At 67.0% G+C, this 17,594-nt stretch overlaps 2 protein-coding genes across 2 annotated transcripts; both read right to left on the bottom strand.

Annotated features, from left to right (window-relative positions):
- Window positions 1–88: 88 nt before the first annotated feature.
- LOC310906729 (cullin-9-like) lies at window positions 89–15,316 on the bottom strand (the record flags this gene model as incomplete). Its single annotated transcript, XM_083856183.1, has 30 exons — window positions 89–514; window positions 591–787; window positions 1,149–1,266; window positions 1,443–1,588; window positions 1,704–1,866; window positions 1,966–2,176; window positions 2,939–3,096; window positions 3,274–3,456; window positions 3,979–4,088; window positions 4,331–4,507; window positions 4,587–4,720; window positions 5,231–5,406; window positions 5,482–5,577; window positions 5,729–5,834; window positions 6,001–6,172; window positions 6,240–6,330; window positions 6,464–6,691; window positions 6,965–7,070; window positions 7,457–7,679; window positions 7,787–7,995; window positions 8,091–8,266; window positions 8,359–8,566; window positions 8,803–8,995; window positions 9,146–9,509; window positions 9,961–10,151; window positions 10,351–10,486; window positions 10,773–11,291; window positions 11,660–11,814; window positions 13,981–14,574; window positions 15,076–15,316. The coding sequence occupies 30 exons, from the start codon at window positions 15,314–15,316 to the stop codon at window positions 230–232; spliced, it is 6,066 nt and encodes a 2,021-aa protein (XP_083712309.1). The 3' UTR covers window positions 89–229.
- Window positions 15,317–15,823: 507 nt separating this feature from the next.
- On the bottom strand, window positions 15,824–17,533 carry MRPL2 (mitochondrial ribosomal protein L2). The gene is made up of 6 exons (XM_083857893.1): window positions 17,161–17,533; window positions 16,933–17,074; window positions 16,739–16,854; window positions 16,540–16,650; window positions 16,156–16,229; window positions 15,824–16,066 (listed from the first exon to the last, which is right to left on the bottom strand). Exons 1-6 carry the CDS (start codon window positions 17,516–17,518, stop codon window positions 15,854–15,856), a joined length of 1,014 nt encoding a protein of 337 aa, XP_083714019.1. The 5' UTR covers window positions 17,519–17,533; the 3' UTR covers window positions 15,824–15,853.
- Between the last annotated feature and the right edge of the window lie 61 nt (window positions 17,534–17,594).

The following is a 17,594-nucleotide window of genomic DNA, read 5'->3' as shown; positions in this document are numbered from 1 at the left end:
GGGAGAGAACAAATTTGCGCAGGGTGCAGCTACTATCACCACTCCAGCAAACACAACTGTCAGGGCTGCTTGAGCACACAGGGGTAAGGCTTGGCCACACTCCCTGCTGACCTCCCCAACAGACTTGATGGTGGGACTGAGTTGAGGTTGGCTCATTTATTTATATAAAACAAGTGCTTAGGAAGAGACAGACTGGATACATCCTGAGTCCTCCCAGCTAGGCCCTCATCTACCTGAACGTGGAAAAAGTCTGTCTCCTTCCAGCAGAGGCCAGGCTTGCTGTTGTCTTGATCTCTACAGTCTGAAAGGCAACTTGTGGCTGGACCTGAGAAGTGGCGAGTGTTGTGGACTCAGCAGAGACGTATTCCAGGACATGAGGCCTCCCCTCCTGGCGCCGGAGGTAGCCCTGGTTCAGCAGGTGCAGGATGCAGGACAGCACATCCACGCTGTGGCAGCAGAAGCTCAGGAACTGCACCCCTGGCCCCAGCTGGCCCTTCTGACAGGCATCGATCACCTGCAGCAGAAAGGGACCCCACTGCAGTGGCTGCAGCCCCCACGCAGCCCCCGAGCCCCCCTGCAGCAGCCCCTACCCTGAACACCAGGCTGTCCATGTGCAGCTGCTTCTCCACCTTGAGGATGCGGGTGATGAGGCAGCACAGCACGTTCCTCTTCCTCTCCAGGGCGCTTACCTCGGCCCTCTCCGTGTGCAGGTACCTCTGCTGGGGCAGCAGCCTCAGCTGGCGCCCGGAGCTCTGGGCCAGCCCCGCCTGGTTCAGCCGCAGGGCACCTGGAGCCAGCACCAAGCCGGGCTCAGCCGGGCCTCGAGCTGGGCCTGCAGGAGCCCCAGGACACACGTGTGCCTGGGGGAGCCCAGCTGGGCCTCCTGCAGCTGCCTGTCCTGCTGGCCACCCCAGCCCTGTCCCCACACGTGGCCCTGGTCCCACACGCAGAGCCCAGACCCACACTCAGACACCAGAGCCAGATACCCACACTGACCCAGGCCCCACCCTGACACACACACCTGTGCTCTGAGCACCAGCACATGGACACAGCCCCTCACCAGCCCCATGAGCTCGTGCACCCCTAAGCCCAGCACCCCTTGGGGTTCATTCCAGCCCCTCCCCTGGGTGCCCCAGCCCCACACTCACCCCCAGCAGTGCAGCTCCCCTGCAGGATGCCCTGGCCGTGGGTCAGTGGGGCCAGGGCGTGGTGCACCAGGTCAGCAGGCAGCCCCGTAGCCTGCAGCAGGGCCTCCACAGCCACCTCCTGCAGCACAGAGTGGGAGGCCATGGCCAAGGCTCGCTGGCCACAGGCCTGGCCTCACACTGGGCTCCTGTGCCCCAAACACTGCTGCAGACCCCACCAGCAGGGCAGGGAGCACACAGCCCTGCCATGCCCCAGCCTCCACTGCCTCCCTGGCCCCAGCGTGGCCCCAGTCCTACCTGGGCAGTGTTGAAGCACAGCAGGATGTACATCTGCAGCGTGGACACGTGCAGGACACAGTCTCCAAACTGCAGCTCAGCGTGGCCCAGCCACGTCCACTGCAGCCGCCGGGGCTTGGTGCACCCCCAGCCCAGCTGGCTCTGGCCTGCCAGGGACAGGGGCAGTGCCAGGGACGGGTCCAGCCCTGCCAGGCACTCCCAGCCCACCAGCACCTGGGCCTGAGCTGCCCTGAAGGCTCTGGGCACAGCCCCAGCACTCACTCTGCCGGCAGAAGTCAGCAAACTCATCCAGGGGGGAGCTCAGCAGGGCCGGGAAAAACCTGGCAGGCTTATCCATGTAACAGAGCGGGGACACGGGCCAGCAGCGCGGAGACAGGGCCAGCACCTTCACCTCTGCCACATCTGGGGCTGCTCCCAGCTCCTCCTGGGCACGGGGACACAGGGCAGCCCCAGTCAGGCTCCGGGATCCCGTGGGGAAAGCGGCGGCTCCGCCCTCCCCACGGCCCCGTCCGGTCCCTCTCACCTCGGCCGGGCCCGAGCCCAGCTCCAGCAGCCGCCTGTCCTGCTCCTGCAGCTGGAAGAGGCAGAACTGCCGCTGCAGCTCCTCCGACTGGGCCAGGTTGCTCAGCATCTCCTGGGGAAAGCGGCTGGGGAAGCACAGCCCTATCTGCTCCACGATGGCTCCTTCCAGCCACGATGGCCCCTGTGTCAGCAGCCGGTCCCCCAGGTAGAGCCTGCCACGGCCACCAGCTTCAGTCAGGGCTGGGCCTGGCCCTGTGGCCACCAGCCACCTGCCAGGAGAGCCACAGCCCCGTGCCCAGCCTTGCCCCACGGCCCCCGGGCCTGGCAGGACAAATGTCTGCCCTCCCTGTGCCCAGCAGGGAATGGGACTGCACACACTGGCAGCACACACAGGCCCTCCCAGTGCCCAGCAGGGAATGGGACTGCACACACTGGCAGCACCCACAGGCCTCCCTGTGCCCAGCAGGGAATGGGACTGCACACACTGGCAGCACCCACAGGCCTCCCTGTGCCCAGCAGGAAATGGGACTGCACACACTGGCAGCACACACAGGCCCTCCCTGTGCCCAGCAGGAAATGGGACTGCACACACTGGCAGCACCCACAGGCCTCCCTGTGCCCAGCAGGAAATGGGACTGCACACACTGGCAGCACACACAGGCCCTCCCTGTGCCCAGCAGGGAATGGGACTGCACACACTGGTAGCACACATGGGTCCTCCCTGTGCCCAGCAGGGAATGGGACTGCACACACTGGCAGCACCCACAGGCCCTCCCTGTGCCCAGCAGGGAATGGGACTGCACACACTGGCAGCACACACAGGCCCTCCCTGTGCCCAGCAGGGAATGGGACTGCACACACTGGCAGCACACACGGGCCCCCCACAGCCCAGGAAAAGCAAAGCAGGAGCAGCATTGCCACACCGGGCCAGGCTGCACCAGGGCCCTGCTTCTGGGGAGACACAGCAGCCTCACCTGTAGAAGTGTTCAAAGGTGTGGGCAAGCTCCAGGCCACTGAAGGCGACAAAGGGCTCCAGGAACTGCTGCAGCTGCTCCAGAGGCCCCGTGCTGCCCGCGGCCCTGCGCAGCTCCTGGATCTGCATGTCCAGGTAGCGGGCAAACTGCTCACTCACCTGCAGGGACAGGGCTGGCTGCACACAGGACGCTGGCACGAGCACCACGCACCTGAGCTGGCCCCGAATGTGGCTCGGGGGGAACAGGACACCCCACCCAGAGCCTGCCCCAGGGCCGTGCCCAGGGCATCTCCCCAGCCCGTGCCCGGGACAGCGGGGCCGCGCTCCTGGACTCACGTGCAGGGCAGTGAGGAAGGAGAGCTGCAGCAGAGCCCCCGCAAAGCCCTGGCCCAGGGCCAGCACGAAGGCGGCCTGCTGCCCAAAGAGCTCCTCCGTGGCCCCGCGCAGGCGCTGGTACAGCCGGCAGTAGCGCTCTGCGAGGTCCGGGGCCGGCCCCGCCGCCTGCAGGAACCGCTGCACCTGCGGGAGCAGCGCCGGGGCTGAGCTGGAGCGGGGTGTGCCCCTGGGAGCAGCCGGCCCTGCCCTGCCCTGCCCCAGCTCAGCCCTGCCCTGCCTCATCCCTGTCTGGCCCTGCCCTGCCCTGCCCTGCCCTGCCCCAGCCCAGCCCAGCCCTGCCCTGCCCTGCCCTGCCCCTGCCCTGCCCCACTCCAGCCCAGCCCAGCCCTGCCCTGCCCTGCCCCAGCTCAGCCCTGCCCCAGCCCTGCCCTGCCCTGCCCTGCCCAGCCCTGCCCCAGCCCTGCCCTGCCCCAGCCCTGCCCCAGCCCTGCCCTGCCCCAGCCCTGCCCTGCCCTGCCTCATCCCTGTCTAGCCCTGCCCTGCCTCATCCCTGTCTGGCCCTGCCCTGCCCCGCACTGCCCCAGCCCTGCCCCCAGCCCCAGCTCAGCCCTCCCCATACTCCCAGGGCACTGCCTGACCCCACTCCCTGCTCCAACCACCCAGGACAGGTCCCACACCCCTCCCAGCTGGCCCTCCAAGCTCTACCTGCTGCTGCACCACGCCACGCCAGCACTGCGAGATTCCCCACAGGCCTCTTGACTTCTCCACTTTTGCAGGCCTGGCCGGCACCTCCTTGTTCTTCCCCTCCTTCCCACCTGCAAAGTGTCAGCCTCAGGCTCAGTGGGGCTCCACGGGCAGGCCCCACGTGCTCACCTGCCACAGCAGGGCTGAGGGGATGCTGGGGAGCCACGGCCACAGTGGGGCACGAGCACAGTTGTGCCTTCCCTGCTCAGGAGCCTCCGTGCCACAGGACACTCCCCAGAGGAGCCCCACGGCCACAGCCTGGCCCTGCAGCAGCAGTGCCCACCCAGCCCCATCCAGGGCAGCCCACGCTCACCAGCTGCTCGGGGCTCCTCTGGCTCGGGGCCGCCGGGGTCCACGTGCACCAGGAGCTGGGTCAGGCACCGCACGCAGGAGCCAAAGGCGGCCCCACGGGCCCCGGCACGGCGGGGCAGCTCCGTGTTCTCCAGGTACTCGCTCAGCAGCCAGGCCAGGGGGCTGACTCCAGACGGGTCTGCGGGGCCAGCCACACTCAGAGCCGGGTGCCTCTGCCTGGGGCACGGCCCGAGGGGCTCCCCGAGGTCACAGGGTACCTGGGCTGGTGATGCTCTGCACCAAGGGGGTCACCAGGGCCTCCCAGAACGTCCTGCCCAGGGCCCGGGCTGCCTCATCGTCGGGAAGGAAGCGGTTGGCAAAGCCCTGCTCGTGCTGCAGCGCCCGGTTCAGTCTGCAACAGCCAGCGGGCAGCACGTCCTGCCAAGGGCTGGAGAGCTCCAGGGGAGAGCACAGCAGGGCTGCCTCCCTGCTCTGCCCCTTGCCAAGGCACCAGGGCTCGCTGGCCCCACCAGCCCCCACCGGCCAGGGAGGACCCCTCGCTGTCCCTGGGCCCTGTCCCCAATGGCCCTGGGGCTCTGGCAGCCCCTGCCAAATGGGGGCTGTGCAGGGGCTGTGCCCACGAGATCCTGCTGTGCCTGGCCGACCTCTGCCACGTCAGGATGTGTTGGCCCTGGGAGGGACCAGCTTCCCTCTTTGGGGGCTTAGTCCAGCTTAAACCCAGGGGAGACCCCAAGGTGGCCCTGGCCATCCAGGACCTGATGGCAAGAAGAGTCCCTCCCATCCCAGTGGCACACCCAGCTGCTCCTGTTCCAGCCCTGCAGTCCCCTCACAGGCTGCCAGCTGTGTCCCCCCGGGCCCTGGGACACCAGGGAGGCGATGGCACGGCCAGGACACGACTCACCTGCCAAAGAGCTGCAGCAGCTGCCCCCGGTCCCGGCAGATCTCCTGGCTCCAGGCCTGGGCCCGAGCACTGCAGGACAGGAACGTCCTCCGGCACAGCTGCTCCTTGAAGACGGGCCACAGAGTGGGCTTGGGACCCAGCACCTCGATGCCACGCACACGAGTGTCAATGCCACTCTAGGGAGAGCAGAACCCTCAGCTCCTGGGCCACGGCCCCACCCTGCCCGCCCCCAGCCCTGCTCCCCTCCCCACCTGCTGGCACCGCTTCACCCGGATCTGGATGATGGGCCAGAAGCGGCTCATGTTCTCCAGCAGGATCACTCTGCTGTCCGAGGGCAGGATGGTCACCTGCAGGAAGGCACTGAGCCCTCAGCATCACAGGCAGCCTGGAAAAGGCTCCTGCCCTGCCCACCTCCCCGGGCACCTCCCAGGCTCACACCGGGGCCGCACCTCCAGGGGCACAGCGAGGAGCAGCCCGGCCGCTCCCACCGGCACTCACCGCGTTCAGCTCCGTCCTGATGGTGGCGGGGCTGTCCCCGCCCAGCACCACCACCCGCGATGGCATATAGCTGGAGTCCTCGCTGGCCACCAGCATGCTCAGCTCCCTGCGGCACAGCAAACACGGGGCTGCCCGCCCGTCCCCACCTCCCTGCCCGGCCCCGGGAGCCCCGCCGGGCCCTGCCGGCCGTGTCCCCTCCCCCGGGCCGCGGCCACCGTGGCGGGGCTGGCACAGACCCCCCGGACCTCTCCTCCCCACGGGCCCAGCCCCACCTGATCACCACCCCACACTGCATGTGCACGGTGATGAAGTGCGAGCCCGTGCTGCCGTTGGACTCCCAGTAGGTCTTGGGGTTCCTGTCCGTCAGCTTGCTGGCCTGGTGTGAGTTGGAAGAGACCTGCACCTTCTCCCAGCACTTGTCCTCCTTCACCTCCATGCTGGAGCCTGTGAGCAGAGCACATGGAGCCTCCAGCCACCCAGCCCGGGGCCAGCTCCCCCTGCCTGCACTCACCTCGGCACAGGTTGTGCAGGAAGACATCAAAGAAGGGGATGCTGATGGGCTGCTGGCTCCGGCGGTGCTCCTCAATCTGCCCCAGGACCAGCTGTGGGATGGGCCAAGGCTCTCACCAGGTGCTCCTTCCCTCAGCCCCGCAGGGCTGTGCCAGGCAGGGAGCACAGGGCCGTCCCTCACTGCAGGGACAGCCTGATGGCCCAGGCCCAAAGCCCCAGGCCCACCTGGATGCAGCCAGCCAAGATGCTGCTGGTCAGCTCCCTGTAGAGCCTGGAGTACTTCTCACACTCGGCCACCAGCTCGAGCAGGGCCGGCGCCAGCGGCGGCACCGTGCTGTGCTTTTCCAGGGCTTTGGACACGGCCTCCTGGGTGCCCACGTGGCACATCACCACCACACAGTCCCTGCTGGCGCTGCCCAGGCGGTGCAGGAAGCCAACGACCTCCTGCAGCACCTGTTGAGACGCAGCCCTGAGCACAGGGGGCACTGCTGGCAGCTCCCTGGGCCCCCAGCAGCCCCAGGCTCTGTTCTCCTCATCCCACCCCCAGCAGCCACCAGAGCCTGGCCAGGCACAGCCAGCCACGGCCAGGACAGCCACTCCCACCTGTGCCAGCCTCGGACACGAGGCCAGGCTGCCACCAGCAGAGCCCTGCTTGCCCAGACCAGGCCTGGCTGAGGCACAGCCAGCACGGCCACCCCTGCCTGCTGCACCCCTGGGCCCCCTCACCTCCCAGCTGCTGCTGTGGCTGCTCAGGAAGGACACACAGGGCTCCACACACTCGTGCCAAGGCAGCACATCCTCCTGATAACTGTCCAGGAACTTGTTCAGGATCCTGGGGGACCGAGGGGCCTGCTCAGGCCGGGGCAGAGACAGCAGTGCCACAGGCAGCCCTGCTCCCCTGCCCCACCTGGAAAGCACCTCTCAGGGACTGGCAACCAAGGCTCCCCTGGCACCCTGCACACCCCACCAGCACCCAGGCACGTCCTCTGCTGCCCCTGCATGTCCCCACAGCAGCCAGGCACAGCTGCTGTGTCCCCACACGGCCCTGTGCCCCAGGACACTCCAATCAGCACCTGCCTGTGTGCTGGGGTGAGCCTGTCCCCAGTGAAGAGCACCCCACCAGGGCCCACAGACATGCACTGGGTGTCCCCAACATGACCAGCAGCACTCCCACACCTGCTGAGGGGCTCCCAGACCCCCCAATTCCCCTGCACCCACCTGAGGATGCTCAGGCTCACGGCCTTCTCTGTCCCCAGCAGCTCCAAGCTGCGCAGCAACAGCTGGAAGCAGCCGTGGTCCTGCAGCAGCTGGGCCACCTGGCCAGAGGGAACAGGCCCTTGGCTGCAGAGCTGCCTCTCCAGGGCCACCACCACCTCCTTGGACAAGGCACCATCGTCCAGGACACCCAGCAGCATCTGCGGGTCCAACGGGACCTCTGTGCCTGCCGGGACAGGGACACTGAGCCCAGCCTGGGCACCCCCGGGAGCTGCTGCAGCCCCCCAGGGGGCTCTGCCCTGCCCGTGGCACCCAGGGAGGAGCAGTCGGTACCTGCTGCCTCCGGGCCCAGCTGCTCTGCCAGGCGATTGATGGCGCTGAGGGCCAGCCCTGCCCAGGGGCAGCCGCTGCTCTGCCCCTCCCTCCAGCAGCTCTGCAGCACCGCCAGCAGATCGCAGCTGGCCAGCTGCTCCGCCAGGCCCCGGTGCCCGTCCATCAGCACGTTCACCACCAGCAGCCCGTTCTGCACCGCCGAGGAGCCCCTGCAGGGACACGGCCGTGCCACTCTCCTGCCCCGGGCACCCTCGGGCCCCCCGCCCGCCCTGCCCCTGCACGTTCCCCCCACGCTCTGCCCTACCCCGGGACCCTCTGCACGGTGCTCAGGGCGGCGGGGATGCAGCTCAGCAGGCCGGCAGAGCCCTCGCCGGAGGCAGAGCCGATGCTGGCAAAGATCTCCCGCACCATCTGCGCGTCGCCGTGGTTCCAGGGCGAGCCCCTCTCTCCGTCCGCGGCTCCCAGCAGCACCTTGAGGGCCTGCGGGACACGAGCAGCCCGGGCCAGCGGCCCCTCCAGCACGGCCGGGGCGGCCCGCGGCCCCCGCCCGGCCCGGCAGCCCCGGCACTCACCGCCAGCCCGGCCTGCTGCACCAGCGCGGAGCCGCCGTGCAGCCTCATGCAGCCCAGCACGGCCCGCACGCCGCCCTCCGTGGCCAAGGGCAGGCGGCACTGCCCGCGGGCCCCCAGCGCGGCCACCAGCCGCAGCGTCACCGCCACCGGCGCCTTCTCGGCCGCCTCCGCGCCCAGCAGCTCCACGGCCGCCCGCACCAGCCTCTCCCTGCGGGGACGGGACACCTCAGCCCCTGTCACCGGCACCCAGCGCCCCGGGCCCGGCCGGCCGCCTCCTCCCGCTCCCTGCCCGCCCGCAGCGGGACAGCCCCGCGAATGGCCCTGCCCGGGACAAAGGGACACAGAGTCCCCTCTCCCCCTGCGCCCCCCGCCCTTCCCGCTCGGCGCTGTCCCCACGGGGCCCTCCCCGGGCAGCCCGGGGGGCGAGCAGCGCCCGGGACTCACCCGGCACTGCCCGTGCCCAGCCCGCCCTGGGCCGTGCCCGCTCGCTGCTCCCACTTGGGCTCCTCCTCCAGGATGCTCAGGAGGTGCCGGAGCCCGGCCAAGCGCAGCCCCGGCTCGGAGCTGCTGCTCTGGATAGCGTCCAGCACGGCGGCGGCCCAGCCGCTCTCCCCCGGCCCCTCGGAGCCGCCCAGCGCTGCCGGAGGGACGGAGGGTCAGGACAGCGCCGACACCTCCGGCAGCTCCGGGGCCACAACCCACGGGCCTGCACCCACGGGCGCCCCCGCCCCGCACCCCCCGCCTGCCCGGAGCCTTCCCCTGGGCCCCACCTGGGGCAGGACATTACCCTGGCTCTGCTCCTCCGACGCCTCCGGCAGGAGCAGCCCTTCCCTCTCCAAGAGCTCCCCGAACAGCTCCGAATCCGACTCCGGTTCCACCCTGGGGCCCTGGGCCGGCCCCGGGGCCGCACGAAGCTCTCCCTCCGCCGCCTCGGCCGTCGCGCCCTCGGGGCCGGTGTCACCCCCTGCGGACACCGCCGCGTCCCCTCCGCCCTCCTGCTCCTCCCTCCCGGCGAGGGAGTGCCGGGCGTAGACACGGGAGCCGCGCAGCTCACGCAGGTCTCTGCCCTGGCACCGCTTCTCCAGGACCTGCAGCACCTTCTGGGCCAGCTCGGCAGGGACCGACAGCTGCTCCAGCGCCTCTTCCTCCACCTCCGACACCGATGGGCCGAGTTAATTCGGGCTCCCCCCGCCCCTGGTGGCGGCCACCGGCACAAGGGACACAGAGGCTGCACCGCCAGAGGTGCCCGGGGCCACTCCCCACTGCCACCCGGCCCTGGCTGTCCCCAGCCCGGCTCCAGCAGCCCACACCTCCCAGCCGCGCTCACCCCCCGAGTGCAGCCGGCACAACGACCCCAGGGCCGTGCCTGCCTGCCCAAACCTCCCTGCAGTCACTGCCAGCCAGGGGACACCGCCTGTCCTCTCATCTGCACTCACTGCTCTGCTGGGACAAGCTCTCCACGCTTTCACCGTCCCCACTCCCCCTCCCGTTCCTGCTGTCCCTGCACAGCTCACACTCCCCACCTCCTCTGCCTCTGCTCCCTTCCCCAGTGTTCCCTTTGCTCCTCCCTCCCACCTCCCTGCTGCAGGCACTGGCCCCTACCTGCTCTCCCTGGTGCTGCTGGATGAGACAGGTGATCTCTTGCTGCTCCTGTGCTTGCAGCTTCCTCACAAAGAAGAGCAGCTCCCACCACTCGGCCCGGCTCAGCGCCCCTGCGGCCTCGGGCAGGCGCTGGCCCAGGTAAGGCAGGGAGTACAGCCCCCCCAGGGGCTTGCACAGGAACGGCTGTGGAGCTGCAGGGAGCAGAGCAAGGCACTGTCAGCTCTGACAAATCCCCCAGCCTCTGCTGCACACTCCTCATTCCCCAAGGAAAGAACTCATGCTGGGCAGAAGAGGTCCCCACTGTACCGTAACTGGCTGGGAGAAAGGAACGTGACAGGAGGGCAGTGGGAAAGTTGGAACATGCTTGAAGGACACTGATGGGCAGCCTACCTGCTCTCAGTCTGTGGTTTCGTGTCAGGGTGTTCACCTTCTGCTGGCCCTCAAGCTCCTTTTGCTCTGCAGGGCCAATGATCTCCACCATGTGCCAGTGAACCCAGTACGTACAGCCCAGAGCTTGCCAGTACACCTGAGAGGAGAGCCCAAAACACACAGCTGGGGGAAGGGAAGCCTGACCATACCGTTCCTATGCAAGGCTGCACAGGAGAGCAGGCAGGCCCCTCAGCAGTGCCCAGTCCCCCACAGGGATACCTGTACCAGGGGCACACCGGGGGCACACCACAGCAATACCTGCACCGGGGGCACACCAGGGGCACACCATTCCCCCCACAGGGATACCTGCACCGGGGTCACACCACAGCAATACCCGCACCGGGGGCACACTGGGGCACACCAAAGGCACACCACACTAATACCTGCACCGGGGGCATGCCGTCATTGCTGCGGCGGAAGTCGCCCTCGTCGCCGGCGCTGACCTGCTCGTAGTCCTCCAGCATGCGCACCCTCATGCCGCTCACCAGCGTGGCCTGCACGTACTCCACGTAGCTGCTGCGGCTGGGGAAGGCCGAGCGCGTCTTGAAGGCCACGGGCTCCTTTGCCGGGGGCGCGGGGGCTGCGGGGACAGTGGTGCTGGCCGGGGTCCTGTGCTGGAAGATGGAGCGTGCGGGGCGAGGCTGCGGCTCCCGCTGGGCCAGCGCCTCTGCCCCGTGCCTGTGGCTCCAGCCCATCACGTGCACCAGCTCCGAGATGAGCTTTGCCATGGCCATGCTGAACTCAAACTGCTGCTTCACACGGCTGCTCTCCTCAGGGACAGGGCTGGCCACGGCACAGCCCTGCTGCTCCTCTCCCTGCTCCACGGCACTGCTCAGCTGCTCCAGGAGAGAAGTCACGCACAGGTAGCGCTTCACCAGCACCAACAGCTGCTTCCCAGGGATCTGCAGCAAGCACAGCCCTCACACTCAGCCTGCAGAGCACCTCCAGCCCCAGCTCTCTCTGACACACCAGCTCATCATCCCCAGGCAGGCTCCCGTGAGAGCCCCAGCCCGGCTGGCAGCAGCAGAGACCTCTCAGCCTGCCCTCCCCTCCCCTCCCTGCTCCCAGCCCAGGCTCTCCAGGTGCCTCTGCACCAGCCCCAGCCTCTCCCCAGCCCCAGCTCCTGAGCCAGCTCTCCCAAGAGCCAGCCCTGCTCACCTGCCCACCCTCAGCTCCTCTCCTGTCCTGGACAAGGCTGCCAGCCCTGGCCTCCACTGCCAGACCTGGCCCCTCCTGCCCCACAGGCCTCCTGTGGCAGGTCTGTCCCCACCTGTGGCAGGTGAATCCCCTCGAAGGACAGGGAGGGCTCTGCAGGGGATGTGATCTCAGCAAACAGCTCCAGCAAGGTGCAGCGGCTGTCAAAGTCCATGTGCTGCTCAATGCCATCCTGCTGGCTCAGGGACAGCAGCACATGGGCCCGGCTCTCTGCAACAACAACAACAACACAAAACTCCTCAGGCCCCAGGGAGACAACCCTCACCCCACCCTCCCTGCCGGAGACAGAGCTGCAGGGAAGAACAGCTTTGCTGCTCCGTGTCACCTGATCCACGTTCTGTCCCTTCCTCTGGAGGGGCAACATTTTGCTCCTTGGTGTGTTTTTTCTACCCCTACCTAAAGCTGCAAGATTCTCACAAAGCAGCAGCCCCAAATAACTGATTTCAGAACAGGGTCCCAGGGAAGAAAAGAAGTCAAGTTTTAACCTGAATCAGCCCCTCATCTGCCCCACTTCAGAGCTGCATGAACTCAGGCAACTGGACAGGGAAAACCAGATCTCCTGTGGGACACACAACCAGCAACCTTCCAGCTGCACCCAAGCCTCACTGGGCACTTTCAAGCAATGGCAGCACCTCTTAAATGAGAGAACTGGGTGAGGACCAGCCTCTACCCATCAGGGTTGTGTCAAGCCCTTTGGCACTGGTCTTCTGTGCAAGGGTACATGGAAGGAGATTTTCTGTTCCTCTAAGTGTATCCAGTCAAGGACCTTTTCACTGCAAAAAGTCAAAGTAAGAAGGAAGCCATAAACAAGAACATAAAATATCACAAACCTGACTGACAAATGCTAATGGAAGCAGTGAGGAGGAACAAATCTGGTCAGTCACAACAATTAGTAAGGACATTTGGAGAACAATTAGTAAGGACATCTGGCATGTAAGAATGATTACTTTTTCAGTAAGATTATCTGATTAATTGGAATTGGCAAGGAACACAAAAGGGAGTGCAGAGAAAGGGATATAAAAGGTGCCAGTCATGTTTAAACCACAGCTGGTCAGTGTGTTTGTCTGACGGCCCTGTACCTGATTGACAGTTTGTCCTACTTTCTTACTGAATCTTTACTAGGCCTCTCTGCCCCGTGTGTGCTGCAAAGACCAAGAGGCAGCTGCTGGTGAGTCCTGCATGAGTGGCATTTGGTACCACGAACTGGAGCCTTACTGGGGGTGTGGGAGCCCTGTGGAGTCAGTGGAGTGAGCGACAGTGGGAGGTGCCACCACTCTCAGGATCAAATCACGGATTTGAGCTTGGAATGCCAGTTATCAGGAAGACTGGTGCACAGCTGCATCAAATTACTCAGCTCTGATCAGGGGTGTAGGAGGCCCTGGCCTGACCTGCCAGCTACTGGGGCAAGTGCAAAGGTCTTTCCAGTGCCAGTGCCTGGAGCTGGTGGGATCCTCAGTCATCAGCCACTGGGGAGAGAACAGTGTGTGTTCTGAAGAACACCTGCTGGAAGGAAGGCAAGTGAGGAGCTCAGCACCAGCAGCTAAGCAGGGTTGCAGGGGCCAGGAGGAAAGTCTGCATCTTTCCCAACCCTGCTGTGCATGTAATTCATTAGCAAAACTTCATGCTGGAATAATAAGGAGGTCCTGGGTCCAGACCAAGGTATGAGGGGGGTGGTCAGTGGAGCTGGAAGTCCCAAGGGATGTGTGAATGTGGACTGTGGAACAAAAGTGCTACAGGTTTACTAGCAAGCATCAGGCTTGACAAACTGGTGAGCAGGGGGATCCCCGAGACTGGTAGAGGGGCTTGGATCCTGGCACAGGTGCAGGACAGAGGGGCCATGCTGGTACTCAAGGGATCCATGAATGTGTGCGTACTTTTGAACCTGGAAAATGCAGTGTGTGCTGGCAGAAGTGACCTTGAGTCTTTGCTGGATGAAGAGCAGGAGGGGACACGGCTGGCTGTGCTTGTGTTTATGTGAGTGCCCTAAGTCTGTGCTGTGTCTGTGCTCCAGGGTGGGCACTCAGCTTTGCTACTGGTTGAACCTGCAAATGGGAAAGTGGCAGCTGCATCTCTCAGCTTGAGAAGCTCCAGATTCCCCAGGCTGGGCTCTGGCAGTGGAGCAGGAGAGGTGCTGGGGCTGCTACAGGAGACAGCCACCCTTAACATTCCTTAACACTCCTAACAGTTAATCAGCATCCCAGCTCAGAACCCTGGCAGGGGAAAGAGTTTCTAACTCCAGGAGCAGTCCAGACAAGTGCGGCCAAGGAAGTCTGGAAGGCCCACACCGATTCCCCCCCTTTGCCAAGGGACAGCCGCTCCCCGGGGCTCTCCCCTGCCCGGGCCCGGCTCCCTGGGCCGCCCCTCCTCGGCCCCCACCTGCATCGTGCGCGCCCAGAGCGCGCAGCATCTGCCCGGCCCCGCGGCGGACCCGCCTGTCCCGGTGGCCCAGCAGCGCCAGCAGCAGCTCCAGGGCTCCCGTCTCCCTGAAGGCGCCCGCCAGGGAGGCGATGCCGGCGTAGGCGCCCAGCACGGTCACCGTGCCCAGCACGGAGCCCCCGGGCGCGCCGCCCTCGGCCGCCTGGCGCCGGGCCCGCCGCACCAGGCTCCGCACGTCGGCCTCCATCTCCCGCAGCGACGCCTCGTCCAGCGGGACGCCCGACGGGCCGGGCGCCTTCTCCTCCCGGCCGGGCCCCGGCGGCCTCCTCCGGCCCAGCAGCGCCGGGCAGCTGGCGCGGACCTCCTCCGCCGACATCCACAGGGAGACCTTCTCCGCCCGGGGCTCCGCGGGGCCGCCGCCTCCCGCCGCTCTCTCCTCCGGGCCCGCCACGCTCCAGCGCACCAGGAACTCGGGGCGGCCGTCGGGGCCCGGCCGCTGCCGCAGCAGCTCCTCGGGGCAGGCCCGCAGGCCGGGCCCCGGCTGCAGCAGCAGGCTGCCGTCCGGCCTCCTGGTCACCATGGCAGCGCGCCCGCCTGCGGACACACACGGGAGGCAGGGGCTGGGAGAGCTGCCCGAGGCCTGCTGTGCCTGGAGATCTGTGTTCCTGCCTGTCACAGTGCTGGTGATAGGGCAATGCAACCATTAAAATGTGCTTTTGTGCTGGCCGTGCTCAAGGAGAGTGCTGTAAACCCCTGACACGGTAAGTATGAGGTACGGCTCCCTTTCTCCTTGGAAAGCCGCATGTATGTAGGGCAAAACAGTGATTTCTGGAGTGTCAAACTGCCCGTGGGCATGGCAGGAGGAAGGACGGCAGTGCCCAGGAAGGGCAGGTTTCCCCAGGAAGCTCAGCTGTAACTCCTGGCTGGTGGAGCCAGGCGAGCCCACAGCTGGATCAGGGGTCAGTACGGTCTGCGCTGCACATCGGCCGGCCGGACTGGGCACGGTGAGGGGCAGACAGGCCTGTGCCCGGGGCACACACGCTAAAGGCAGGCGGCAGGTCACTGCCATCCCCGCAGAGAGTGCTCATGCGGCACCATCACGGCTCCTTCCAAGCGAGAGCTCGCCGGGCACCGAGCCCTGGACCCAGCCGGTTCGGCTGCCGTACCCCTTCCCTGGCCAGCCGCAGGCCGCCACCGCGGCTTCCCCTGAAGGGCCCGGCCCGTCCCGGGGCAGCTCCTCGGGGCCCAGCCCGCCGCCCGCCCTCCGCGCGGGGCCGCGCCGGGGCCGCCGCGTTACCTCCGGCACCGCTCCCGCGCCGCTCCCGCCACGGCGCATGCGCGGCCCCGCCCGACGGCGGCCGGGAGGGCCGGGCTGGGGGCGGCACCGGGCGGGCACTGCGGGACCGGGGCAGCGCTGGGGCTGGAGAGGGCACGGGAGCGCCGTGCGGAGCTGGGGGAGCACGGAGTGCGACAGGAGGGCGGCGAGGGAAGGATACAGCAGCTGCCGGGGCCAGGGAGCGGTGAGGCGCTGAGGTCCGTGATCCCGAGCTTCCCTTGGCTGGAGGCCGCCTTCCCGTCCGCTTGCCTTCACTGCTTCACAAGCCGAGGGTGAGAGAAGAGATCAGGTGTCCTACAGCTCGGTTTGACATTACTCTGCCAACTGGCCGCCCCGAGTCACCCACCAGCCTCAAACTGAAGGCAAGGCAGTCTGCAGCCAGCCCCACACTCATCTCTCCCACCATCCCACTCCTGCCAGGGTCTGAGCACAGCAGAACCTGACCCGTGCAAAAGTAAGGAAAGGCCTTGTGCATAAAAGGCATCAGTAATGCAACAGCAGTGGCTTGAAAAACACTTTATTGGCCCTGGGCATCCATCACTCCACGGCTCTGACCCGTGGCAGGTTGACGTAGCTCTTCATGGGGGGCAGAGGTTTGATCTTGCGCCCGGCCCAGCCGCCCTTGCGGTGCCACAGGCCCGTGTGCGGGCGCTTGCCCAGCCAGCGGTTCCGCCCCGCCTTCCCGATCACCCGCTTGTTGTGGTCCACGTTGGACACGCGGCCCACTGTGGCCATGCACGTCTCCAGCACCTAGGGGACAGAGAAAAACTGCAGCCCTCCTCCCTGGGGACACAATGTGTGCCCGGGCAGCTGAGCCAGGGACAGCAGGGCTCCTTTACCTGCATGTGCCTTTTGGAGGGCAGCTGCACGATGGCTGTCCCGTTCACTTTCCTCAGCAGCACCCCACAAGTACCTGCAGCAGGAAAGAGAGGAGGCAGCTGCCTTGAGCAGCAGGACACAGTATCCCACCCTGTGGGATGGCCAGCACATCCCCATACTGGTAACACCCCAAAGCCTGTTGTACTAAATGCAGCACTTCTTGCTGATGACAGGGCCTTGAGGAATCAACAGGGCAGAGCTGTCCCTGTTTTTCTGGAGGGATGTGTTGCACTCTAACAGGAGGAGAAGATGGCAACTCCCTGTCACTGGCTGCTCAGAGCAGTGTCCCCCTGCCCTCCTCTGCACCTGTGCTCAGCCAAACCCCTACAGACAGTGAGACACACCAGCTGCCCGGATGTACTGCGCTCCCTTCCCAGGGTGGCTCTCCAGGTTGCAGATCAGCGTGCCGACAGGCAGAGCCCCCAGCGGGTACGCGTCCCCTTCAGTGGCTGACACTGGAAGACAGAAGCTGACGAGTTGGGCAAGGAGCAGCCGACGAGCCCCTGGCAAGAGCAGCACAGCTTCCCCGGCCCTGGCGTGCACCTGCCATCCTGCCGATGTGAGGCGAGGTGGTGATGCTGTCCCCCGGCCGCATGTTCTCCGTGGCGATGATCCAGCGCTTGCGGTTGCCGCCGGCCACCAGGGCGATGTCAGCCGACCTGCAGGGAGAGTCCCGCCGGGTGAGCAGGGGGCCAGTGCTGGAGCCATGCCCGGGCCGAGCCCGCACCCGCACTCGCCTGCACGGGTCGTATCGCACGCTGATGACCCTCTCGGTGAAGGGCTCCTGCGGGGCGCCCTGCTCGTAGCGCAGGCGCTGGAAGTCGATCATGCGGTAGCGCTGCTTGTGTCCCCCGCCGATTCCCCGCACGCGGAGCCGGCCTAAGGGACACGGCAGCGGCTGCAGGCGGAGCCCCCCCGGCCCCGGCAGCCCGCCTGCACACCCGCCCGCCCGCCCGCCCGCACACCTGTGTGATCGCGCCCGCCCGTCTTCTTCATGCCCACGGGCCGCACGGTGTACTTGGTCCGGCACTTCCACAGCGGATCGGTGGTGCAGCGCGGCGCCGAGCCGCCCAGCCCGCGGCAGGCCACGAGCGCGGAGAGCGGCCCCGGCAGGCCGGTGCGGGGGCCGGGCGGCAGCGGCGGGGCCCGGGCGCGGCAGCGGGGGCCCGCCGAGAGCAGCAGCGCCCCGAAGGCGCGGCACAGCCCCAGCGCCGCCATGGCCGCGGGACGCGCCGCCGGACGGGGCGGGGCCAGCGCGGGACGGGCAGCGCCGCCGGCAGGGGGCGCGCTGCAGCGGCGGGGCGGGGCGGGGGCGGCCGCCATCTTGGATTTAAAGGGGCTGAGCCGCCGAGCGGGCGGGTGGTGCCGGCCGCGGGTCTCGCCCCGCCCCCGCCGGGAC

Source organism: Zosterops lateralis, assembly GCF_965231275.1.
Source record: "Zosterops lateralis genome assembly, chromosome: 3".
Taxonomy (NCBI): Eukaryota; Metazoa; Chordata; class Aves; order Passeriformes; family Zosteropidae; genus Zosterops; species Zosterops lateralis.
Note: the sequence above shows the minus strand (reverse complement) of the source record. Positions and strands in the feature narration are given on the sequence as shown.